Source organism: Pelodiscus sinensis, chromosome 7 (genome assembly GCF_049634645.1).
Source record: "Pelodiscus sinensis isolate JC-2024 chromosome 7, ASM4963464v1, whole genome shotgun sequence".
NCBI lineage: Eukaryota > Metazoa > Chordata > Testudines > Trionychidae > Pelodiscus > Pelodiscus sinensis.
In genome coordinates, this window is record NC_134717.1 from 10,203,592 (window position 1) to 10,230,309 (window position 26,718).

General features: G+C 42.8%; 1 protein-coding gene across 4 annotated transcripts; it reads right to left on the reverse strand.

Annotated features, from left to right (window-relative positions):
- Positions 1 to 2,179: 2,179 nt before the first annotated feature.
- CCDC14 (coiled-coil domain containing 14) lies at positions 2,180 to 26,653 on the reverse strand. 4 transcript variants are annotated; one of them, XM_075933136.1, is made up of 13 exons: positions 26,484 to 26,653; positions 21,372 to 21,427; positions 20,126 to 20,201; positions 19,745 to 19,817; positions 19,511 to 19,651; positions 18,700 to 18,945; positions 18,497 to 18,591; positions 16,383 to 16,968; positions 12,266 to 12,407; positions 8,668 to 8,747; positions 5,666 to 5,884; positions 5,450 to 5,582; positions 2,180 to 3,398 (listed from the first exon to the last, which is right to left on the reverse strand). In XM_075933136.1, the coding sequence occupies exons 1-13, from the start codon at positions 26,514 to 26,516 to the stop codon at positions 2,447 to 2,449; spliced, it is 2,832 nt and encodes a 943-aa protein (XP_075789251.1). In that variant the 5' UTR covers positions 26,517 to 26,653; the 3' UTR covers positions 2,180 to 2,446. The 4 variants fall into 4 exon arrangements, with proteins under 4 accessions (XP_075789251.1, XP_075789249.1, XP_014436347.3 ...); XM_075933134.1 differs by having other exon boundaries at positions 5,666 to 5,881; positions 26,484 to 26,652; XM_014580861.3 differs by lacking the exon at positions 26,484 to 26,653 and adding an exon at positions 25,459 to 25,627.
- Between the last annotated feature and the right edge of the window lie 65 nt (positions 26,654 to 26,718).

Below are 26,718 nucleotides of genomic sequence, written 5' to 3' on the forward strand. Positions count from 1 at the left end.
TGTATTAGGAGAGGTATTTCCAGTAGGGATAAGGAGGTGTTAGTGCCATTATACAAGGCATTGGTGAGACCCCATTTGGAATACTGTGTGCAGTTCTGGTCTCCCATGTTTAAGAAGGATGAATTCAAACTGGAACAGGTACAAAGAAGGGCCACTAGGATGAGCCGAGGAATGGAAAACCTGTCTTATGAAAGGAGACTCAAGGAGCTTGGCTTGTTTACTTTAACCAAAAGAAGGCTGAGGGGGGACATGATTGCACTTTTAAAATATATTAGAGGGATAAATACCAGGGAGGGAGAGGAATTATTTAAGCTTAATACCAATGTGGACACAAGAACAAATGGATATAAGCTGGCTAGTAGGAAGTTTAGACTTGAGATTAGACGAAGGTTTCTAACCATTAGAGGAGTGAGGTTCTGGAATGGCCTTCCAAGGGAAGTAGTGGGGGCAAAAGATCTATCTGGTTTCAAGATAAAACTAGATGGGTTTATGAAGGGGATAGTTTGATGAGATAACATGATCTTGGTAACTAATTGACCATTCATTATCAGTGGGAATAGGTCAATGAAGGGATGATAGGAGTTACTATAGAGAACTTTCTGGGTGTCTGGCTGATGAGTCTTGCCCACATGCTCAGGGTTTAGCTGATCACCATATTTGGGGTCGGGAAGGAATTTTCCTCCAGGGTAGATTGGCAGAGGCCCTGGAGGTTTTTCGCCTTCCTCTGTAGCATGGGGTACAGATCACAGCTAGAGGATTCTCTGCATCTTGGGGTCTTCAAAGTATTTGAAGGCTTTAATATCTGAGATATAGGTGAGAGGATTATTCTGGGAGGAGTGGGTGAGATTCTGTGGCCTGCACTGTGCAGGGGGTCAGACTAGATGATCATAATGGTCCCTTCTGACCTTAAAGTCTATGCTTAAGGGGGAAAAAGGGAGGGAAACAGTATTTGTATCACAGTTCTTTATTATCACTGACAAGTGTATTGTTTTAGTACAAATTTAAGAAACTTTTTAGGGTAAGTTACTCACACTAACTGTAGATGAAGGCATCATTATTTAATGCCAGGAGTACATCCATTTTCAGCTCAACTTTCTCCCATCCACAACACCTCTAAACTTCATGTCCCTGCTTTTAGAAGCAAACTACTCTAGTAGAAGCTAAGTTGCAATGAGTCACAAACTTATTTCTAGTCTTACAAACTTCTAACATCCTGCTGTTAATGTCAATGCTTGATCAATTACTTGAACTCTCCACCACCTCATCTGAACTGCCTATATAGCAAGCAAATTTACTGTTTTAACTTTGCTTGGTTAGTGCTGATCTCATTGCCCCAGCAATTTTATACTATAATTTTAATCAGAGACTACACCAGCCTCTCTAGTAGGTTTTGCTTATTATAATTGATCAACCAATATTCCACCTGTTAGAATGACTGTTGAAGATAAGCGATTTCATGCTTATGAGCCACAATAATTAAGCTTCAATTTATCACATCAGTGGGAAAGGGATAACTTTGTTTATACTAAAAAGTGTGTAGGTTTTTTTAAACTGCTTGTACTCATTTGTTTCCATATATACCCAAAACATGTATTGTACTTCTGTAAACCACAAATATGATCAAAACAAACTAGGCAATATCGAAATGTGTTCGATACCATGAAGACAGAATATATTGCTAGTCTAAAGAATTGGTCTAAAGTGACATGGATTACTTTTAAAATGTTCATTGTAGTCATGTTGTTTGAATAAGGTCATTTCTGAAAATCCAAGAGATAGGCTTTTAGCAAAAATCTGCAGTTACCTAATGAAGGTTTTGGAACAAATTCTGCTCTGATTCACTGTACAGTTCATGCTGCTACAACAAAGCAGAATTTCAAAACTCTATTGTATGAAGAGAATAGCAAAGTACATTCTGTGCTGATCATAATTACCAATTATGAGATGGCATATTCTTCCTACTAACTTTCTACTTTATTAGATTTGCTCACTAGTAGATAACAGAATATACTAGTCATTTTTTTTAATGAAATTGTGATTACATTTCCCACAAAAGTAAAGGAGGTCACTTTTTGACAGTCATCTTTTAGGGCTTGATGAGACATTAATTTATATATAGATAAAAATCTTTACTTCCTTTGAAAAGTATATTGAAACCAAATAAATGTTTCATCCCCTATTTAATAGAAAAAGGCTTTATTGCTTATAGTATGAAACTTTATTCCTTTAAAATGCTGAGCTTCAAAAACTCTTCCCCTGTGAGGAATAAATAGTTCTTAAGGGAAACAGCACCTTAATTCTTGAACCAAGAAAATAAGTTGTAGTCATAATTTAACTGTTAGCAATCAGCCATTTTATACAAAGTACAAATATTGACATTCTAAAAACTATACATCATATTAAAATACTAAAAAGCCCTAACAATTATCTTAAACAGTTTCCTTGCTCATTGTTTCATAATGCCAGTCTGTAAAGTCCTCTGTAATCTAGCTATGTTGGCATCCAAGGCTGCTAGACCATTTTTAAAGTCCTCTTCATCTCGTGAAGTAAATGTTGAGAAGGAAGAGATGCTCCATTCAGATTTTCCTGACATACAGTCAAAAGTACAGAAACTAGAATTGGATATTTCAGTACCTTTTTTCTGAATATTCTCATTCTGATGTGGTATGTGAGTGTAAAGATATGTATCAGATTGAGGGGTCTCTGATTTATCTATAAAATGTTCAGCAGTTCCAATTATTACTTTTGGCCTCACTAGGAGCTTATCTCCTGCCAGCTCAGTTTTCTTCCCTGTGGTTTCAGATGTATTTTCTACTGTGTTTCTCAAATTGTAGCCACCGCTGAATTTATCAAAAGTCTTTTCATTTTCCAACATCCCAAATTCATTCTGCTTCTGAGAGTCAGAAAGTCCACAGCTGTAGTCCATCTTCTTGGAAGTCATACTAACCTGGTGTTGTGCACATGTATTTCTTTCTGATATTGATGGCTGTTTCTTAGAGGCATTGCTAGTCAATGGAATATAAATGGTCTCATCCAGTTTGTGTTCTTCAATTAGAGTCCCAGAATCACTAATTGTTTCTGTATCTTGCTTTGACAGGGTGGGAAAAATTCTTTGAACTGTTTTTTCCTCTAAAAGAGTACTTTTTTTATGAGCTCCTTCAGCAACAAACTTTTCACAGGGTAGACCCAGCATTTCTAATTCTCCAGTTGTCAAAATCTGATCACTTTCTAAATTTTTAAGGTAACTCATTATAGAAGTACTCACTGGAAAAGGGTTGGGATTCAGCTGTTTTTCATGGTCTTCTAGAAGAGATTTTGTAAGACCTTTTTCAGGTCTATGTCTAACATTGTCTACAGTAAGGTCAGAGAGAAGCTTGGTCATGCTGTTCTGCAAGGTTCTGTTAAGAGTAATTAATTAGGTCATTCATTATGTGTGACTTTCCATATACCATATTTAATATTTAGATTGCAATAATGTTAAACTAGGAATGTTAAGTATCAGTTAATTAATCTAGTAGTCAATGGAATTTCCATTGACTATTCAATTAGTTGATGAGGGGAAAGAGTCACACCATCTGCAGCTCTGCACTTTAAATATAAGAAGAGCCTGCTGGCTTCTCACTACATTTAAAGTGCAGAACTGCAGCAGTTCCAGGGGTGTTCTGGCCCAGCTTGCACCACTCCCAGAAGCTGACCCTGCTGTTTAAACCATGCTCGTGCCACCCCCAGGATTGCTGCAGCTCTGTACTTTAAATTTAGTACAGGCTCCTACTACATGTAAAATGCAGAGCCCCTCCCCCACACAGCAGAGACAGTGCTGGGGGGAATCAGCTTTTAAGCCAGCTCCCACTCCCAGCACTGGCTTCAGCTTTTAACCCTAAGCCCCTCCCCTCCCCCCCAGCACTGGCTTCTGCCCCCGTTTGCTGCTTCTGATACAGAGAAGAGTGGAGGTGGAAGGGTGTGGTGGAAGTGACTAGCTGAGTACTCACTCAACTACTCAATAAGCCTATGCTTATTGGGTAGTTTACTAGTCGCTTACATCCCTATTAAAATCTAATTAATATTCCGCAAGAAAGCACAAAAATCAATACAAATTGTAAACTACTCAAGCTCTATTGAGTATCATTCTTTACTTCAATGAAATATACCTTTGAAATTATTAAAAAACAGCAAGCAGTAAAGTTCTCACCTTAAGAAACACTTAAAAGACTTTGAGAACAAAAGTTATAAAGTAACTAGAAGATGCAGTATCATTGATTTTGGCCTACATAATACTTACTCCTACCATAATTACTGAGGACTAGTTTAGATGAGCTCCTGTGATCCCTTCCAGGCCTTCGATTTTCAAAGTTTGTGTTAAAATATGAGGCTTACTTTTGAATGTAATGTGCACATTATGCTTAAGGAAATATTTAAATAAAGGAATACACAAGGGTAAATTACAGTTTTTCATTTTTTGCTTCCTCTGTCAAGACAAATGAAGGCTCAGCTGATGACATGTAAAATATGGCTATCACCCTCTAGTGGTTAGCAGTTAGTATAGTTACAGGAATATATGTAAATTGTATATACACTAATATATACTATGGGGGGGGGGGCTAATTCTGAATTTTGGACAAAGCAGAAGGATAAAATTTGTACTGCATATAAGTTAAATATAAACAAGTCATGTAACTAGAAATCCATTATCAGATTAACAAAAATCTACATGTCCAAAAGATTATGAAGCCTCAATCCTTGCCATCATGAACTCATAGTTGATAGAAAAATTGCTTCTTCCCACAGGAAAACCAATTGCAGGTCCAAAAGGGAGAGGACCTCCAAGGTTCTTCTCAGAAAGATTCCTGATCTTTTCACCAAGAAAAGGGAAACTGTCTTCTCTTCAAAAAGGGTGCAGAACTAATTCCCAACTCTGAAAGCTCCTAGGGAAGGATTACACCTGGGTAGCTAGCGCTAGTGACACAAACAAGGTCACTGTATCCCCCCAGAAAGCAGCCATGTGTACAGCATGTGGAATTTGACCTACCTGGCATGTATAGAAATAACTTTTTAATTATCGCATACCTTAGAAAGATGGAAGTAAAAACGTGTCTGTTTGCTAAATTATTAGTTTTATTGTTCTATCATGCTGACATAACCTCTCTCCCCTGTTTATTTTGTCTATTTGTTTACTTTGACCCCTGTATCATAAGCTGTCAGGAGGAAGGAGGGTGTACTGTTTGTCTCTGATTGTACAGTGTTAGGATTGCTCTGGTCCCTGATTCTTTCGACAGCATACAAATCCAAATAAACAAGACCACTCAGAGAGGGTCTAGACCTAAAGATCTTACAACCTAACACAAAGAAAATACAGGGAAAGGCTGCACAATTATTTCAACAGTTTCAATAATTTAAAATAAGAAATAAATATAATAAGAAATGTAAAGAAAAACAGTGTGGCCTATATTACCGAGTCAATTCATGCAGTCTGTTCACTTCTGCATCACGTTGACGTAATGTTATGCCCAAGATCTGATTTTCTTTTTCTGAGGCTTCCAGCTTAAACTGGGAACTCTTCACATTTGCCAATGCCTCATCCACTTCTAAAATGCCAAGCACAATTTTAGTCTTTTTTAAAGTGCAAAAACACCAAGTGAAAAAAATTAAGTCAGTTCAAAACACACACCAATTTTTAGTTTTGTAGTTTCAATGTCATGCTGCTGTTTGTTTTCAAGAATCTCTCTATCTTTCTCCTGGATAAGTTTTGCAAACTCTTTATTTTCTTCCTTCTGGTTTTCTATTACTTTAAGGAGCTCTTCATTTTTATTGTGCAGTGATTCAAGGCCCTTTAAAGATTCTTTGAGTTGACTCTGGAGTGTTATATTCAGGGATTGTAGAGAAACTACTATAGGAACAGAAAAATAGCAGTTTTTTCAATCTTTTGTTTCTATGCCCAAAAGAAACATAATGTTAACTATTAAAGTCATAATACAAATTCTTAGAAATTAAGAGTGACAGAGTAACTAAGAGTAACTCGTTAAAGTCAGAATTGTTCTATGCATATTATCATACAGTATATCAAGTGTAGAGAGAATTATCTTCCACTATAAAACAGAAAATATGTAATTAAATGGTGTATTTAGAAAGATTTCTATTAGATCTAAATACTGAAGTCCTATTATCCTTTACTGGAATCACAAGAATGTCACAATTGATGTATCTGCACCTACCACCAAAAGAATATAACTATTTTCATTAACAAAAAATGTTGTCTCATATATCCTATGACAAGCTACCTACAACTAGGGATGTTAGATACCATGTAATTGAATAATCGTGTAATTGCACAAAATATTGTTACATGATTATTCAATAGTCCCCAGTGGCACAGCCAGGATCTAGAGAACTCAAGGCCTCACATCCTGGGAGTCCTCTGCCATCCTGCACCGCTGCCTCTATCAGAGGCAGAAGCACGGGGTGGCAGGCGGGAGCCAGTCTGGGAGGGGACCCAGTTTAAAAGCCGGCTCTCTCTGCAGACTGACTTCCAACTGTCACCTCATGTTGCTGCCTCTGATACAGGGCCCAAGATCCCCACAGACAGAGGCCCTGCCAGCATCCCATGGAGCAGCCTCTGTTAAATTTCCATTAGCTGACAAGGACACCTCTACCTTTGAAATGTAGCAACAGCCCCAGGGAAGTGCAGAATTGCAGTGCCGCATGGAGCTCAGGGTCAGCTGGGACCTCTGAGTCCCCAGCTGACACCGCGCTCCATGTGGCACTTCTGCTCTGAAGCATCCCCCCCTTGCTGACTCTTTCTGATAGGCAGATGGGGGATAAAGAACGACTAGCCGTTCACACCCCTACTGTGGACAGACTGCTCTGTACCTCCCCCAGCCTCTGTGGGAGGCAGCAAGGAGGGGGCAAGGGGCTCTGCAGAGCTGGCTTAAAAGCCAGCTCTCCATGTGTATCAGCTCCCGCCTGTCCCCCTCCCCACTGCTTCTGAGACCGAGGCAGGAGTGGGGTGGGGAAGAATGCGTGCAGCCGACAGGAATATCCAATAAGCCCAGGCTTGTCAGTTAATTGTGTAGTCAACTACATGCTGACTATAGCCAGACAGGAACCCCCCCTGTAACATCCATTTTTGCTTTCCTGGAGCATGCAGGGCACACAGAACAGAAGGCCCAGGCTGCTGTGACCGTGAATGGCTGTAAACAGAGATACGCCAATTGCTGACCAAGAGGCTGCCAAGGAGTGTCCTTGACTTAACCCACATTGATACGAACACACAGCCGTCCGCGGGGGGAGGAATCTCTCGCCCAGTAAAAAAATGTCTAGTACTCACAATTTAGTTCTCTCTTGCAAGTGTAAATTAACTTGCAACTTGCTTGTCAGAACTGGCGCCACAAAACGGACCAGTACAATTTGGCCTCTTAGATAAGAAAGAGGATACAGGCCCCCAGGTGTATAAAGATGGGTCCAGCAGCACATTTACTTTAAGTGTCAATCTACCATCTATCTGCTGGTCAGGTTAGGTGTTTGATCTCCCAAGGTTCCAAGGGGATGCTCACCTCGTATTCGTCTTTCCTAGGAATTGAGAGACCAGCCCTGGCCTGACACGCTGGAGTCGAGAGGCACAGAAAAGGGTAAAAATTGTACCTGGATGTGGTCCTTTGTCTTAAGTGTACACATAGACTTAGAGCTCTTTAAAGATTAAGCTGTCACTTAGTACCATTATTTCTATTTTCTATCTTTATTTTCTTTGTAACTATTTTTAAAATCTGTATTTAACAGTTAAGAGAGAGCAATAGCCATTGTAACCATATGCTTTTATAAGTCTTTTAATAAACCTGTCACTGTTTAAGCTTTAACCTGACTCCTTCAGTTGCTGTAATAGAACCAAGCACAATTTAAAAGAACTTCAGCCGGTCATAAAAGACAGGTATAAGAAGAGCTTAAGCGTTTAGATTTGTGTAACTCCCAGGTGACAGGTCTGCTTGGGTGTCTTTTGGCCTGCTGGCTACCCTCTGCGATGAGACCCCAGTCCTAGCAGTAAAGACACGGACGTTAAACCTTTTCTCGGAAGCATACACACACACACACACACACTGCCCTGACTGTCGGCTGACACTGCTACCTAAAATAAAATATTTAAGGATTAATTTTCTCTTTAAAAAGCGACCACAAGACTTGGTATTGCTCACAGTGATATCTAAGGCCCTGATGCTGCAGTGACATGAACAAGAGTACATCCATATAGAGCCTGACAGACCTCAATATATTTGCACACAGCACAGTACAAGACTGGGACCTAAAACTTCAGGCCTGTCAAGATAAGTCCCTATCATCACAGTGATAAAATGTGGAATGCAGTTTTTATATTTTAAACAGGCAATAAATTAGTTATTTAATTCTGTACTTGTACGTTGAGTACTAGTACTGAATTTGCATATATATTTTTGCAAAGTGGTATTTTCTTCCCTTCTCCCCAAATTAGTAAAATATTTTTAGGTTGGTGTCATGGCAACATTACCCACTGCCACAATAAATTACAACAGATAAGCTGTACTTGTCACCTAATGATAAAGTGCAGATTTTTTGCAGAGTTCTTCCAAAAGAAGACAGAGGAAAACTGTTTTTCTACTTTTCCTCCATTTCCTACACTATCACTTGCAATATACCAGTACTTGCATTCAAAGTTGCAATCCAGGCTGGTTTCCTTTTCTGCTCTCTCTCGCTCCCGGAGTTGCTGGTTCAATATTCTTAGTCTCCTAAATGTGAATGATAAAGCATAAATGGAAGAAGTCCAAATACAAAATAAGCTTAAAAAAACCCCCTGAATATCAAAACTGGTTTATATATGAAAGTTTGCTAAATTAATGAGAACAGAACCACCACCAATGTTTTTTTTTTTTTGGATGTTAAAGTTTTAATAATCCATGTTATCAAAGTCTGCATTTCCATCTTTCTTTAGTTGAATGAACTCTCCTGAAAAATCATAAGTTCACTCCATTTTGACTCAGAGGAAAGGAGTTTCTACTTTCACATTAAGGATGTACCGGAAAAGAGATCCTTGCTGCATTTCAGAACAGACTGTCTAAAGACTTATTCATGCTAATTACTTGGGATTTGCAATTTAAAGATGGAATATCCACTGGTACTTAAAGGAAAAAGCTTAGTGTTGGGGAAAGACGGCAATATGTTTCAAATGGAAAAAAATATACACACGAAAAAAGAATACTTCCTGCTTGTTCTTGAAATGGGTTTGCACATACTTTTGAAAAGCACTATCTAGGACCCTTGTAATCTGTTCAGGTTAGAGATCGATTAATAAGAAACTGTTTTATGAGGCAAGTCACATACTAATGTAAAGAACAAAAACGTTGTTTCAGAAAGGTAATATTTAAAAGTTATTATATCCCATATGTTTTCTCTGGAGATAGGTGAATTTACAGTCACTATGCTTTCACATGGACAAAAACATGTAGCAGAGCTGTGACAGTTAGACGTGGCAAAACTAAAGGTTTTTTCCCCTCTCATTTTGATAGTTAATATAAATTTTTAGAGATTTTGAATTTATTTTTACTGGAAAATAAGGTGGTCTAAGGGTGGAGTTGGGGCAGCACTGGCAGAAGAGCTGCAGAGGGCTCCCTGCACAACAGCATAGTGTAAGTTAACTGGTGCAAGGGAGACAGCACAGAGATCCCTGTCAAGACTGCCAGGAGTAGGACAAGCCTCCCAGAAAAGGCAAGCCTGCTACTGAATGGCTATGTCCCAGCCAGATACCATTCACCATGAGAGAGGTCTTCCCTGCAGCTGGGAATTCCTCCTCCTCCTCACAGTGCTGGCCAAGGGTCTCTGCTTTGCCTTGCCTGGTCTGCCTTCTTCCCTGCATCTTATGGTTTCAGGGATTTGGTAGTCTTGGCTATATGACTATGCAGAAAACCCTCTGCAAATCCACTGTCAGAGGGGTAGCTGTGTTAGTCTGGATCTGCAAAAGCAACAAGGAGTCCTGTAGCACCTTATAGACCAACACAGAGGTCCCCAACACGGTGCCCGCGGGCGCCATGGCGCCCGCGGGGGTATTTGTCTGCGCCTGCCAAGTGCTCAGGGCTGGCCTGGCCCCGGGCACATGGCACATGCACGGTGCCGGAGCCGGCCCCGGGCGCATGGCGAGCGCCGGCCCCTGGGGGCGCCGCGGATTGACCGCCTGTGCTCTGGGCACACGGCCCATGGGGGGAGCGCAAGCCCCGGGCGTGCGGTGCTTGGGGGGGGAGGGGTGAGCCAGCGTTAGCCCCAGGCACGCGGCGCTTGCAGGGTGCGCCAGGGTGTGCAGCACTTGGAGAGAGCGAGCGCCAGCGCCGGGCGTGCGGCGCTTGAGGGGAGAGCGCCGGCCCTGGGAATGCGGCTATGGGGGGGGGCGCCCGGCCCTGGGAATGCAGCTATGGGGGGGCCCTGCCCCCGGGCGCCCGGTGGGCGAACGGCCACGCCCCCTGGCGCCCGGCAACCCCAAATGGTTGGGGACCACTGGACTAACAGATGTATTGGACCATAAGCTTTCGTGGGGAAAGACCCACTTTGTCAGATGCATGTAGTGGCAATTTCCAGAGGCAGGTATAAATATGCAGGCCAGAATAAAGCTAGAGATAACAAGGTTAATTCAGTCAGGGAGCTGATGTGGAGGTGTGAACACCAAGAGAAGAGAAACTGCTTTTGTACTTGGATAGCCATTCACAGTCTTTGTTTAATCCTAAACTGGTGGTGTCAAATTTGCAGATGAACTGTAGCTCAGCACTTTCTCTCTGAAGTCTGGTCTTGAAGTTTTTTTGCTGCAGGATGGCTACCTTTAAATCTGCTACTGTGTGTCCAGGGAGATTGAAGTGTTCTCCTACTGCTTTTTGTATATTGCCATTCCTAATATCTGATTTGTGTCCATTTATTCCTTTACGTAGGGACTGTCCAGTTTGGCCGATGTATTTCCACTACATGCATTTGACGAAGTGGGTCTTTGCCCACGAAACTTATGCTCCAATACATCTGTTAGTCTATAAGGTGCTACAGGACTCCTTGTCGCTTCTGTCAGATCTCTGGCACTCCCAGCTGGTACATGGGTCTATTAGGGCTCTGCGAATGTCTGGTGACCTCTGATCCCTGGCAGATACAAAGTGTGGAAAAGACTCACAGTTCTGTCTGGCAGAGCAGAAACACCCAGCTAGAGCCCCAAGGAAGATGAACCCTTGGCTGCCAAGGAAGCCACCCTGCCACTGAATTGTTCCAGACAGAGAGGAAGCCATTCAGCAACAGGTAGCTTCTCCTGCTGCCAGTTGCTCAGCCTCTTCCTGTTTCTTGCAGTCCTGGGTGGAGGTCTCTGCTCTGCCCTACCAGGACCAAAGCCTTCCCTGCACCTTCAGGAATTGGATGTCACCTGTTTTGCAACAGCACAGGGATTTCTGTGTAGCTCTGACGCCATGGAATGAAAGAGCATGGCCATGACAGCAGGGCTGCAGAGGGTTCTCTGACCTTTTACCGAGCTGGTGATACCCAATCTCTGCAGGTGAAAAACAGGTAGGGGGGAAGCAGTAGTGGGACCTCCTGCACCTTTAGGGTACATCTAAACTACATCCTTTTTTGATAAAGGAATGTAAATTAGATGTATCGAAATTGTAAATGAAGCCGGGATTTGAATTTCCCGCGCTTCATTAACATAATAGCACTTGCAGCTTTTTTCCCCTCAAAAAGCCGCTTTTCGAAAAAAAATGTGGTCAAGATGGGGATTGTTCGACAGAAATGCCCCATTTCGAAAGATCCTGTAAACCTAATTTTTTAAGGATAAGTTATTTACCTAAAGTCACAGAGCAAGTCAATGGCAGAGGCAGAACACCTGACTCTGTTCTGTGTTTCAACTAAGAGCATGTCTACACAGCAGGCTAATACATGAGATTAGCCTACACAGCAGCACTCCAGCTGCTCTGCCCCCGGCTTCCCTAAGTCAGCCACTGGTAAGTTTCAGCAGCAGCAGACTTGGGGAAGCCGGGGGCAGAGCAGCTCCAATTGTCCGGCTGGCCGAAGCACTTCCGGATTCCAATTGGTGCTGGACTATCAGGAGGGCAGAACCACTGGATGCTGGACAATTGGAGTTTTACTGTATAAAGAAAACCCCTACATGTGAACACAATGTAAACAAAAATATAATCAAAATTACATATTGTAACAATACTACAATATGAAAGTTAGCTAGCATCATACATATTTTTGGAATAAGTTGCTTACTTGTTGAAAATTTACTGACCTACGCAAATGGGCATTTTCACTTCTGAGAGGTTGTATAGCAAGTGCTATTTCAGCTTGTACATTAGTACTTCCAACTATGGCTGGTAGTAATGAAACACAGTCTTCTACCTCATGTATTAGCCTTAATATTTCAGAATCATCTACAAAAACATTAAACAAAAAAAGCTGCATTCATATACTTATACACACTAAGCAATTTAGGATATGACTGGACATAAATTCTATTACATTTTAAGATATGTGCAGGGCATTTCATGTTTAAATTACCCATCTTTATTTGCACTTCTTAAATTACTATAGTTGAGTGTGTGGAAATATAGTCTAAATCAGCGGTTCTCAACAAACTGTACACGTACCGTTGGCAGTACACCGAGGTTTTCTGAGCGTTCATCAACTCATCTACACATGTGCCTAGTTTTACAAGCTAAATAAAAAGTACTATGGGACATCTACAATAGGGAGAATATTGGCCCTCCAGAGGTCGATCTTCTAGCATTCAATTTAGCCGGTCTAGAGTAGACCTGTAAATTGAATGCTGAGAGAAGTCCCCGCCAGCATCTGGTAATTCTTGTTTTGCAAAGAGTAAGGGAAGCCAACAGGAGAGTGTGCTTCCATCAGCCTTCCACTGTGTTGGTGCCACCACAGCTCGGTTTAAGGTAAGCCGACTCCAGCAATGCATTTTGTGTACCTGGAATTGCACACCTTAAATTGACCTGCCTTGTCCAATATAAACCAGGCCCTCGTGAAGTTTATAGTGCTCTTTTTACTATATAGTGAAATGCAAATACAATATTTATATCCAAATTAATGTATTTTATAATTATATAGTAAAAATGAAAAAGTAAGCAATTTTTAGTAATAATGCAGCGACATATTTTTGTACTTCTATGTCTGATTTTGTAAGCAGGTAGTTTAAGTGAAGTGTAAACTGTGATATGCAAGACAAATCAGACTCGTATAAGGGATATAGTGAATCTAGAAAAGTCGAGAGCCATTGGTTTAGATCATTAAATAAAGCCACCATCTTTCCAACTGATCTCTAAAGGGAAATCCTTCAGAATTTTTCCGCATGATTCCTAGTCACCTCTTATTGGAAGTGTAAAAGCAGAGCTTTCCCACAGACAGTATGCAGAATGAAAATACTACCTTTACTAATAGCTATAGCAATGTTAAGATCTCAGATAAATTATTATAAATCAGATGTTACAAAATTACAATTTGTAATATTCTTTTTAATAGAGCTGTATGTTTTGATCTGAAGGAAGATTAATTGAATGTTTCCATAAGAACGGCTGTACTGGGTCAGACCAAAGGTCCATCTAGCCCAGTATCCTGTCTGCCAACAGTGGCCAGCACCAGATGCCCCAGAGAGGGTGGACCGAAGACAGTGATCAAGCGATTTGTTTCCTGCCACCCCTCTCCAGCTTCTGACAAACAGAGGCCAAGGACACCATTTTATCCCCTGGCTAATAGCCTTTTATGGACCTAAGCTCCATGAAATTATCTAGCTTCTCTTTAAACTCTGTTATACTTCTAGCCTTCACAGCCTCCTCTGGCAAGGAGTTCCACAGGTTGACTACACGCTGTGTGAAGAAGAACTTTCTTTTATTAGTTTTAAACCTGCTACCCATTAATTTCATTTGGTGTCCTCTAGTTCTTCTATTTAGGGAACTAATAAATAACTTTTCTTTATCAGCCCTCTCCACACCACTCATGATTTTATATACCTCTATCATATCCCCCCCTCAGTCTCCTCTTTTTTAAACTGAAAAGTCCCAGTTGCTTTAACCCAGGCATGTCCAAAGTCCGGCCCGCGGGCCAATTGCGGCCCGTGTTCCGGTTTAATACGGCCCCACAGGTAATTTGGCAATATCTATCTTTTATGGCCCCCAACAAATCCATATGTATTGAGATGAATACATTGTAAAATCTCAGTTAATGTCAGTTGGTCTAAATCAGTTATAAATATATTTGGACACAACATGTATACTTGGTGTTACGTTCCTGTTCATATTTTTTGAACTTAAAAGTTGACAGACAACCTTTATTACCAATAATATGTAATGTACTTTACAATGTTCCTGACATATATTTCAGCTTCCTGGATTTTTTTTTCATCTGGCCTCCAGATATGAAAGGCAGAGTGATTTAACACCTGTTTAGATTTGTCATCCATGTGACGAAATGAAAAGTATGCCGTTTGCAATAAACTTTGCATAAAATAGTTAATTTGCATTTAATTTTAATGGTTCAAAGAATGTCAGGCAAAATGGTCGGCCCTCATGCGTGTTCACTTCATCAAATCTGGCCCTCTTTGAAAAAAGTTTGGACACCCCTGCTTTAACCTCTCCTCATATGGGAGCCATTCCAAACCCCTAATCATTTTAGTTGCCCTTTTCTGAACCCTTTCCAAGGCCAAAATATCTTTTTTGAGGTGAGGAGACCACATCTGTACACAGTATTCAAGATGTGGGCGTACCATAGTTTTATACAGGGGCAGTAAGATATTCTGGGTCTTATTTTCTATCCCTTTCTTAATAATTCCTAGCATCTTATTTGCCTTTTTGACCCCCGCTGCACACTGTGTGGAAGTTTTCAGAGTACTGTCCACGATAACTCCAAGATCTCCTTCCTGATTTGTTGTAGTCAAATTAGCCCCCCATCATATTGTACGTGTAGTTGGGATTATTTTTCCTGGTGTGCATTACTTTACACTTATCCACATGAAATTTCACTTGCCATTTTGTTGCCCAATCACTCAGTTTGGTGAGATCTTCTTGGAGTCCCTCACAGTCTGCTTCTGTCTTGACTATCCTAAACAGTTTGGTATCATCTGCAAACTTTACTATCTCACTGCTTACCCCTTTCTCCAGATCATTTATGAATAAGTTGAAAAGGACTGGTCCCAGGACTGACCCTTGGGGTATACCACTAGTTACCCCTCTCCAATCTGAAAATTTACCATTTATTCCTACCCTTTGTTTCCTGTCTTTTAACCAGGTCTCAATCCAAGAAAGGACCTTCCCTCTTATCCCATGGCCATGTAATTTACACAAGAGCCTTTGGTGAGGGACCTTGTCAAAGGCTTTCTGAAAATCCAAGTATACTATATCTACTGGATCCCCCTTGTCCGCATGTTTGTTAACCCCTTCAAAGAACTCCAATAAATTAGTAAAACAGGATTTCCCTTTACAAAAACCATGTTGACTTTTGTCCAACAAATTATGTTCTTCTACATGCTTCACAATTTTATTCTTTACTATTGTTTCGACTAATTTGGCCGGTATTGAAGTTAGACTTACCGGTCTGTAATTGCCAGGATCGCCTCTAGAGCCCTTTTTAAATATTGGTGTCACGTTGGCTACCTTCCAGTCATTAGGTACAGAAGCCGATTTAAAGGATAGGTTACAAACCACAGATAATAGCTTAGCAATTTCCCATTTGAGTTCTTTTAGAACCCTTGGATGACTGCCATCCGGTCCCAGAGATTTGTTAACATTAAGTTTTTCTATTTGTTCCACAATCTCCTCTAATGACACTTCAATCCGGGACAGTTCCTCAGATTCATCACCCACAAAGGACGGTGCAGATTTGGGAATCTCCCCAGTGTCCTCAGCCGGGAAGACTGAAGCAGAGAAATCATTTAGTTTCTCCGCAATGACTTTATCGTCCTTGATTGCTCCTTTTATAGCTCGATCATCTAGGGGACCCACAGGTTTTTTAGCAGGCTTTCTGCTTCTAATGTACTTAAACATTTTATTTCTTTTTGAGTTTTTGGCTAGCTGTTCCTCAAAATCTTTTTTGCTTTTCTTATTACATTTTTACACTTGATTTGACAGTGTTTATGTTCCTTTCTATTTATCTCACTAGGATTGGACTTCCACTTCTTAAAAGATACCTTTTTGTCCCTCACTGCTTCTTTTCCATCGTGGTTAAGCCACGGTGACTCTTTTTTAAGTCTCTTGCTATGTTTTTTTAATTTGGGGTATACATTTAAGTTGGGGTATACATTTAATGTTTATCACAATAGTATATTATGGATTTTAAAGAATGTGCATCCATGTAGCATAGCATTTGTGATATAAATTCTACTGTGCTGATAAAAACATTTTTACCTTGGTCTGACAGTGCCTTGAGCTCTCCCAAAAGATATTTTAATGTTTTAACTTTCTGGGCTGTTTTTTCTGGGCTTGCTTTTTTAGGCTTTAGAATTTTGTTGTCAAAACTTGTCTGACAGCTCGTTTCCCTCACTGGTGCCATATCAACTGCATTCCAGTCCTCCTCTTCACTGCTGGTAGTACCCTCTTTATGGTCCTCAGCAGTTTCTTCTTCTTTGGTATCCGATACCTTAGACTGTGCTGGACCAAACTTTTGGTACTTCTCACCAGCCCTCTCACTCTCTGCTTCATGTGGTTCTAAAAGAGCCAGGTGAGCTTGTACACATCTTATCAAGTCTGCTTCCTTTACTCGTTGCTCATTATTTCCTTGGTTTGAAATCATCTCTCTCCCATAAGATGCTGGAAGAAATGCAGATACTGTGGAATTATTTGGCACAACTAGTGGTACACAGGGTGTCGTATGAGAACCAGTCGTGACAGACTGTGCCTGTGAAGAAATACAAGCTGAAGCAGAAACTACTGGGAAAAACACAGCTCTTCCTGCTTGAGATGCACACTGATTGTAACTTTGAGCAGGAACACCCTAAACAGAGAACATATATATATTAAATTATTATTATTTGTATTTTCATGACACTTAAATGCAGCATTGAGATTGCTTTCAAAATTTTGAAAGCAATCTCATTTAATGTGGTTTTGCTCACTGTTGTAATTTTTTAAAAATAAGTTAAAATAGTACTCAAATCTAATCAGGCTACAGGGTTTATATGTTTATACAGCAATAGTTAAAAGGCAAACAAGTTAGGATAACTAATAAGATTAGCTGGTGTTATCATAAATATTAAATATAATTCAGTAACAGAACTAAATTGAAATTTTGATCTTTATATATTGGGGATGTATACTCCTCACACATTCTGAGCATGGGAGAATGATGCTGAGAAGATTGATCTTCTGCGGTTCGATTTAGAGGGTCCGCTAAAGGACCTGCTAAATTGATCGTGCCCCTATTGACTCTGAAATTCCACAAGGTTGTGAGAAGGGAAGTTATCGGGAAAGTTTCTCCCATTGACCTTCCGAAAACGGGACGTTGCGGAAATTCAAATTAAGGTACGTCGAGTCTGGCTACATTATTCATGTAGCTGGAGTTGCATATCTTAGTTTGACTTTGTACCTTAGTATAGGCCTACCATTAGCTACCAACCAACTGGCTTTTATCTCATACAGTAGAGACTTCTATACTAAGCTATAGAGGTCCCAGATTCAGTTCCACCTACAGATGATCGGGATCTGTTGGAGTTACAAATGGGATAGTATACCACACCCAAAAAGGTATGTGAGTTTCAGAAGGACAAAAGGATTCTGTTTTCTTCACATGATAATTCAATTTCAGTGTGTTTGTATGTGCTAAATGCTATAAACAAGGTGTAAGAAGGCAGTGAGCACATTTTTGACAATTACGGTAATATTACTTAGTGGTTTTGTAGTTCTAGGAAATACAAACTTCCCCCAGTCCCAAATGTCTGCCAAATGAGATGATATCCCATAGAGTATTGATCGAAGATCACATTAGATATGGAACAGTGTCCCTATAGTCAGGTTCCAGATGCCACCAACGTAAACCCTCCTTCCACACTTCCCAAAACTGCAGGAGGGGGTATGCTTTGTTGTTATTTTTTAATAGTGTATCTTGAAATAGATAAGGATATGGTTTGATGTGTTAAAGCTGCATTTTAATATTTGAGAAAAATGGATTTTACACTATCTCTAGGGTTATTACCAGTTAAAATATTCAAGTTTGGGTTAATGACACAACCATGAGCACAATGAGATTGGGATGTTACACTAATCAGTAACTATCAGTCATTGTCAGAAAAGGGTAGGAAATAGATACTTCACAGAATTCAGCATAAAAAATGAGCAGTACTGTATCTGTCCTTTCATCAGATTTCATGACACACAAAATGCACTCAGTTGTTTCTTTGAAAACATTTCCTATTAAGGCTAAGAAACTGTATAGATTTCAGTAGAAATTAAAGCCACGGAATAAGACAAAGATGACAACATTAACTTAAATGTTTATTTATAGTTTAAAACTCAAGAGTACTTACAGACTGACTGAATAAAGGATTAGCGGACTGCTGTGGTGACAGAGTTGGTGTGGAGGTAGGTAAACGATAATTAAATACTGTAGCATTTTGATATTCTGAAACAGACAAAAACTAACACTGTTAAATTAAGATTTTTTTTCTTGACAAAAAATTAAACTCAAACCTCAAAAAGAATCTAACTATACAATGACATTTGTACTAACCAGGATCTGAAACAGGGCAAGCAGATGCAGTGGGAATTCCATTACAACTTGATGCAACTTGGCCAGTTATCAGAGACATTTGGGTTTGCACATGCTCACAAAGTTTTTGATGCATCACTGGAGAATGTTGATTGATAGGCACATGATCTGGTTTAACAGGCTGATTTTGTACTGCGTTGGAAAGTTCTCCATCTTTGTCAACAGCAAGTATATTGTAAGAGGCTGATTTCCTATTTGTTACTGGCACTATGGAAAATAAAGTTGAAGTTAGTTTGCTTTTAGCACTACACAAATACAAATATTTACATGAAGATTCTTGACATCAAGCATGTGCTTTACATAAACGTGTAGCCCCCTGAAAAAGAGGAATACCATGTAAGAAAGAGCAATACAATTTAATATATGGAGCTCTAGAGATTTAAATTTCTATCTAGTGACAAACTCTAATCCAACTGGGATTCCTGATCTTGCCATGCACTTCCAGACAGATTCCTGTGCTTAAAGAAGCTATAGTGCAGGCAACATCTAGATAAAAACTACTAATCTTCTCATGAAGATAAGCTTTACTACAAAGTGCCTCAACCCCTTTTTGGATTGATTAATTTGAATAAAATCGACAAAACAATCAAGCCAAAGTAATTTTATTTTATTAAATCAGAGTTTAAAGCTAAGATAAATCACAGAGTTTTATAACCACATTAATTAATTCTGCAGGGTAAGATGGTAAGGAACACATATTTATCTAGGAAATAAAACAGTGAAAATTGAAACATTTTTTTAAGTAAAAGCCAAATCAAGGACAATTGATTACCAGTTTCTTTATGAATATGGGCAGGAAGAACATTTCTCTTCAGTCCTTTCTTTTTTGAACTATTTCCTTTGGCTAACACAGGCCTGGTATTAGCCTTAAGAGAAGTTACTTTCCCTGGTTTTCGATGTACTGTCTCCATTCCTAAGGTTATATGAAACAAAGTCATTCAAAAAAGTAAATAAAAAAATATCTAAAGAAACTAAAGTTTAAATTAAAAATTTAATAAGATAAAACCTGTAGCCTCATTTTGCAAAATATCCTGCAGTAAAGCAGCACAGCGATCAAGCCCATTATGTATAGTTGCAACCTGCAGAAATAATGTTACAGTCAAAATACAGGCATTAACTTCTTGTAAAACAAAACCAGTTAGAGTAATTAAATAATGTCAAGAAATTCCTATTAGGAAGGTGTTTTTACAGGTCTGAGTCAAAGTTATTTCTGAATTGGGTTTGAGTCATATATTTATTTACATGCCATTAAATAATTTTTATATGTTTCCTATTTAATGACTTGTTACATTGATAACTGAGAAGTTGTATCTAATGGATTTTAGGTTTCAGCAATTTTAGTTAATTTCTGATTAGCATGTATAAGAGACAAGTTATCTCAAATTACCTGATTCTCAGAGTCAGTGGAATAGAGAGAATAGCCAGAATCCGCATCTGAATGGCATGCTTTTCTTAAACCAATCCTGAAAAAGACATTCCCTGTTAACTTCTTATAAATATATTTGGTTTGTACTTTGAGATCTAAAACAATAAACAACTATATACACAATGTGCTGCACTTTAAAACAGAGCCAAATGATGCAATGAGCTAAGTAAGCAACCACTGCAGACATCACAAGCATATATGTTAGGGTTCCTTTAGGCACTTACTCAGCAAGCTTACATGTAACTAGTCACTATACGCATTCAATAAGATAGGGGGAAATATTAATTAAACTTTCCTCTAAATGCAACATGAAAATCTAAGGCATGTTAATCTTCCCTCTAGTACAGGCAAAACTCCCACTAACTTCAATGGAAATTTTGCCTGTCTAAAGACTGCAGGATCTGCCCTTACAACAGCTTTCAGTTGGGATTTAATAAATGCAAAGAGTTGTTGACAAACTGTTGGCTATTGATTTGTATTAAGGATGTTAAATATCGGGTAATTGATTAATCGAACAGTCAATGCATTTTTGCATTGATTATATGATTATTCGATAGGGCACCTCCACCTTTGAAGTGTAGAAACAGCATTAGAGCTATTGCTACACTTGAAAGGCGAAAGCTCCAAAGCCTGGGGTCAGCTGGGAACTCCCCCGCTGACCCCCAGGCTCCATGCAGCGCTGCTGCTTTGAAATGCTGCAAATCCCCATGGCATTTCAAAGTGGCAGTGCCACGCAGAGCCTGGGGTCAGATGGAGTCCCCAGCTGATCCCAGACTCCACGGCATTCAAAGTGGCAGTGCTGTGTGAAGCACGGGGTCAGCTGAGTCCCCAGATGATTCCGGTCTCCACACAGCATTCCAAGCGGCCGCACCGCACGAAGCCTGGGATCAGCTGGGGAGTCCCCAGCTGCTCCTGGGCTCCACAAGGGACTGCCGCTTTGAAATGCCGTGCGGAGCCTGACACTGGACTCCCCGCGCCATTCAAAGCGGCAGCACCGCACAGAGCAACTGACCCAGGGCTCCGTGCAGCACTGCCGTTTTGAAGTACTCCCCTATTTCCCCACACCTTGCTGCCTCTATATGATAGAAGCAGCAAGTGCAGGGGGAGTGACTAGTTGACTATCCTGTGAACTAGTCCTTCACATCCCTAATTTGTATAGCTATTTTGAATGCTTACAGGTAGACAGTATTAATTATTAAATTCTTACTGTTTTTTTCCACTTGTTAACTTAGCTGCTCCTGTTAGCCTTCCAGAAGACAGTACCTGTTGAATTATTACACAAAAATGTACCAATAGTTTTAATTTCAATTAATTATTTTTACAATATAATAGAAATATACCAAATACCATTGGATCGCTAAATCTGAGATAATAAATAAAGTGCAGGAAGGTTGATTTACAAACGTCTAAGGAACAAGGGGGAACACAGCAATGCACACTATGGCTTCAAGACTGCAATCTACAATCACCGATAGACTCCTAAGTACATAGAGCTTCACTGACTTCAGTGACACTTTATGCAGATGCAGCAGTCTACCCACATATAAAATAGTGGGTTGGGGTCTACATGTAGCACACACTGATTTGTTTTGTGAAATGAAGTTATTTCAGTACAGCCCTTCTTCTTTCCTCCAGCACCACTGTCATGGTCTACAGCCTATCTAGCCTTGTTATCTTGTATTAATATGTCAAATTTCACATGTTAAGCTAAAACAGGCCAAGTTAATTAAGAATGGGAGTTGTCAATGAAAAACCCAGAGTGCTACAGAAAGCAGTGCTGGTGATTTCCAAAATGTTTCTCTGCAAATTGGTACTGAATCAATACATTGAAGATCTTATACACCTTTTATACAAGTTCAAACTCAGATCAGTAACAGTCTTAAAATGTAATATAGCATGACTGAGAGGCATTAAGATACAGGAGCTTTATAATATATTGCAAAGGTATTCCCTGGTTTTTAAGCTCAATGCACAGCACTAGTTTTTACTAGCTCTTAATTAATAAGCTGTTGCCATAGCTCAAATATTTATTTGCTGGTAAAATATTTAATACAGGCAGTCCCCGGGTTACCTACAAGATAGGGACTGTAGGTTTGTTCTTAAGTTGAATCTGTATGTAAATCGGAACTGGCGACCAGATTCAGCTGCTGCTGAAACTGATCAGTTTCAACAGCAGCTGAATCTGGTCGCCAGTTCCGACTTACATACAGATTCAACTTAAGAACCCCAGGCGTCCCCAAGTCAGCTGCTGCTGAAACTGATCAGCGGCTGATTCCAGGAAGCCCGGGGCAGAGCAACTCTGCCTCGGGCTTCCTGTAGTCAGCGCTAGTCAGTTTCAGCAGCGGCTGACTTGGGGACGCCTGGGGCAGAGCAGCTTGGGTGCTGCTGGGTTGCTCCAGTAGCGCCGCTCCTCAGCGCTATTGGACCAACCCAGCAGCACCCAAGCTGCTCTGCCCCAGGCGTCCTGATTCTGCCGCTGCTGAAACTGACCAGCAGTGGCTGAATCAGGACACCTGGGGCAGAGCAGCTGGGGTGCTGCCGGGTTGGTCCAGTAGCGCCCAGTGCGGCGCTACGGGACCAACCGGCAGCACCCCAGCTGCTGTACCACAGGCGTCCGGAGCAAAGCCACGGAGCACGGGGGCAGCGGGACAGCCCAGACGCGCCGTGGCTGTCCTGCTGCCCTCAGGCTCCGCGTCTTTGCTCTGCTTTGCTCCCCGTCTCCCTGGTCTGCAGACCAGAGGGACGGGGAGCAAAGCCGCGGAACACGCGGGCAGCCCAGACGCGTCTGGGCTGCCCGCGTGCTCCGCTGCTTTGCTTCCTCTCCCTGGTCTGCTGGAGACCAGGGAGACGGCCCTGTTCGTAACTGCGGATCCGACATAAGTCGGATCCACGTAACTTGGGGACTGCCTGTAGTAGAAAACCACTTCAAGCAAAGGCCCTAATGGTGTGTATCTTACTCATGTAAATAATCTCATTACCCTCACTGATGGTACTTACATAAAGACTGCAGGATCAGGCCCACAAATATGGGTTATGTACACAAGGGCTGCAGTCCATCCCAAAAATTCATACTATCCTTGATCTTCAGAGATCTCCCTCACATCTTTCACATTTCATATAGCATTGTAATGACACAACAGCATTTCTTCATGGATGATATAAGGATGTTATATAAGGATGTAAGACTAGTCAACTATCTGATAAGCATTTGCTTATCGGATAGTAATGTCAACTAGTCAATTCCACCCCCCCTTGCTGCCTCTATAAAATAGAGGCAGCAAAAGGGGAGGGGGTACTTCAAAGTGGCAGTGCCCCAAGACAGCAGCTGCACAGTCAATCCCGAGATCAGCTGTGCAGCGGGCTGCCCCTTTAAAATGCCACCTCTGCACGATTCAAAGGAGCAGTTGCTGTTGAGCCCAGGGTCAGCTGTGGACTCCCCAGCTGACCCCAGGCTCCCCATAGCATTTCCCCAGGACCCGGATCATCTGGGGAGTCCCCAGCTGATCTCAGGTTCACAGGGAGCCCAGGCTCCCCTGTCGCCCCTTTGAATCACATGGAGGCAGCAATTTCAAAGGGACAGCAGCTGCACTGCTGATCAGCTATGCAGCGGCTGCCCCTTTGAAACTGCTGCCTCCGTACAATTAAAAGGGGCAGGAGGGGAGCCTGGGCTCAGCTGGGGCGCTTGTACATTTCAAAGGAGGAATGCGGAAGTGCCTATCGACTAGTTGACTAGTCAATAGAAATTCCATCGACTAATCAATTAACCATATTTTAACATCCTTAGCATGATACAAAAACCTGACATGAGTAGGCAAACTAGTGATGTGAACAAGGGAATGTTGTTCCCGCAATTTTCTCCTCTTAAGACTGACACAAAAAGGCAGATTGCAACCCCTGACTTTCAAACCTGGGAGAATCTAAATGATTGAGAGCGCAAGTAAGTCGGAAAGAGATTTCAGATGTCCTCTTGTAACACTTTGCAAAACTCACAAGACAGTAAAATGTATTTTGGGAATGAATCCACAACAAAAGATAAAGCTAAGCAGCTGCTGACAATTGCCTTTGAGGAAATAAAACCAAATGGTCATAGGAGAGCACGAGGGAGAATTGCCACCAGCCCCACCAACCAGGAGAGTCACAGAGATTCACCTAAGCCCTATTCTTGGCGAGACTGAGTCTATCATTCACTCCCATGTGGGAAGTCCTCAGGGCTGGCCCGAGCCATTTTGGGAGCCAGCAAGCATGGGTGCCCGGGGTGCACGGTGTATGCGCGGGCCTGACCCCGGTGCGCACGGCACATGTGCTGCCCAGCCGCTGGCGGGCAGCTCAGGGTCTGCTACCGGGGCGCACAGCGCATGCGCTGCCTGGCCCAGCAACTGCTGCTAGCGCGCAGCACCTGACCATGCAGGGTCCCGCAGCCGTGGGGGGAAGGGCGCTGCTGGTTGGAGCCACGGGGATAGGGGTGTGGGGGGCACTGCGGGAGCCGGGCGTGCGGCGCCTGATGGCAGCCCGGGCGGCAGCCCGGGCAGCTGCCCGGCTCGCCCACCCCTTAGTCCGGCCCTGGGAGTCCTGCATCCCACATCTAGGCTCCCAGTAAAAACCCCACCCGTCCTTAGTAACCACTATGTAGTAGACTACATGATTAACAAATAAACCTGGGCTTATTCGTTAATCCTATCAACTACACATACTACCCTCCCCCTTGCTTTTAAGATGGTTCCCCACAAGAACCAGATCCTGAAGAGTACCCCTCCCTCCCCCTGCACGCACTGGTGACTCTTATAGAGAGGCAGCAGTTCAGAAGGGGAAGGGGCAGGCAGCAGCCAGTACACACAGAAAGCCAGCTTTCAAGCTGGCTTCCCATGCGGATCAGATCCCACGGAGCCGTCTTCCCCTCACCACCATGCTGCTGCCTCTCCCTCAGAGGCATCATTGCAGGTTGGGGCTAGGGGGTGGAAGGCAGGAATGGATACATGTGGGGAGCCAGCTTTTATTCCAGTTCTCTGCCTGTGTTAGCTCTGCAAAGCCACCTGTCCCCCTTGCTTCCTCCCAAAGAGGTAGTGGGAAGCAGGCAGGGAAGGCTGCAACAGAGCAGCCTCTGTCCACAGTAGGCCTGGGGTCACCATGGACAGAGGGCTGCTGCCTTTAATAGAGAGGCAGACGCACGGGATGGCAGAGGGCTCCCCAGGAGTGGGGCCAAGAGCACAAAGGCTGCCAACCCCGCACCTAGGGACTATTGTGTACCTGCTAAAATGGATGCGGTTACACAATTATTAAATTGCTATCTAACATACCTAGTAACCAGCAGAGGAGAGTTCCCCGGACTTGTAAGTCCAGTTACCTGCAAGTCCTCCTGAAGAGAGTCCCCGAACTGTGAGTCACCTCCCTCAGAGATCCCACCCCTGACCTAGGATAAGGATGTCAAGGAGCGGTTATTTGGCTAATCGTGTAGTTGATACAATTTGTATAGACTACATCCGCGTTTCTCAAACTGTGGGTCCCGACCCCCTGGGGGGGGGGTCGTGAGCAACTTAGAGGGGGGGGGGGTCTCGGTATCACAAAGTTTGAGAACCCCTGGACTACATGATTGGTTGATAAGAGAAGGTGCTTTGCAGAGCTGGGGGAGGGGAGAGATAGCTCCTGGAGCTGGCACAAGCTAGGACCAAGCAGCTTACGCCGTCTCCGGACTGCTGCAGCTCACCATTTTAAAGGTAGCAAGAGCCAGCCAGCTCTTACTACTTTTAAAATGCAGCACCGCAGCAGGCCCGGACCAGCACAACCTGGGACTGCTCAGTCCCAGCTCGCGCTGGGTCCAGCAGCCTGTTTGTGGCAGCCCAGGCTGGGCTGCTGCCAGAGCAGTCCCCCCAAAAAACCCTCCCAGGCTGCCTCTGATGGGGGGCGGGGGAGAAAAGCAGGTAGCACTGCAGAGATGGCGCTGGGCCAGGGGAACCAGCTTTTCAGTCAGCTCCTCCCACCACCAGCTTCTGTCCCCCCCCCCCCTTATCATAGAGGTGGAGGGGGGGCTACTGGCTTACACCCCTAACCTGGCAGCCCACTCACCTCTCCGCCCAAGCCCCGCCCCTTGAGTCCACTTCCCGCCCCAGGGAGCCCAGTCACCTCCCAACCCCCCTCAGTCAGTGACCCCCCCTCCCGAGAGCTCCGCCCCCCGCCCCGGGAGCCCCGGAAAAAGGACGCTCTTTACTCCCTGCCCCAGGCCCCCAGAGAGACCCTCACACCGCCGCTCCAGGCGGCCAACCCCCCCTCACAGAGGAACGCCCCAGAGCGCGCGTACCCCGCGCCCCGCCCCCACCTCTGGTACCTTGTGATGCCGGAGGGTGCCCGGCCTCGCCATAGCTCCCTCTGTCCCCAGCCTGGGGGCGGAGCTAGCCCGCCAACCGCCGGGGCACAAGCGCGCGGCCAATCCCAGCCCCACTTGGCGGACAGGCCCAACGCCTGCGACAGCCCCGCCCCTACCGGCTCCCTCCCTCCTTGCAAGCCGCCGGCGGCAGCCCGAGCGGGCTGAGCGATAGGGCGGAGTCAGGAAACCAGGGTCG

What these genes read in the sequence shown, in the direction of transcription:
- CCDC14 (XM_075933136.1), bottom strand. Translation starts at nt 26,516, where the DNA reads ATGGCGAGGCCGGGCACCCTCCGGCATCACAAG. An exon ending in TTTGCAAAATGAGGCTACAG is followed by an intron (nt 19,652 to 19,744) that starts GTTTTATCTTAT and finishes ATATAACCTTAG; the next exon opens with GAATGGAGACAGTACATCGA. An exon ending in CCTGGATTGCAACTTTGAAT is followed by an intron (nt 5,885 to 8,667) that starts GCAAGTACTGGT and finishes CTGTTCCTATAG; the next exon opens with TAGTTTCTCTACAATCCCTG.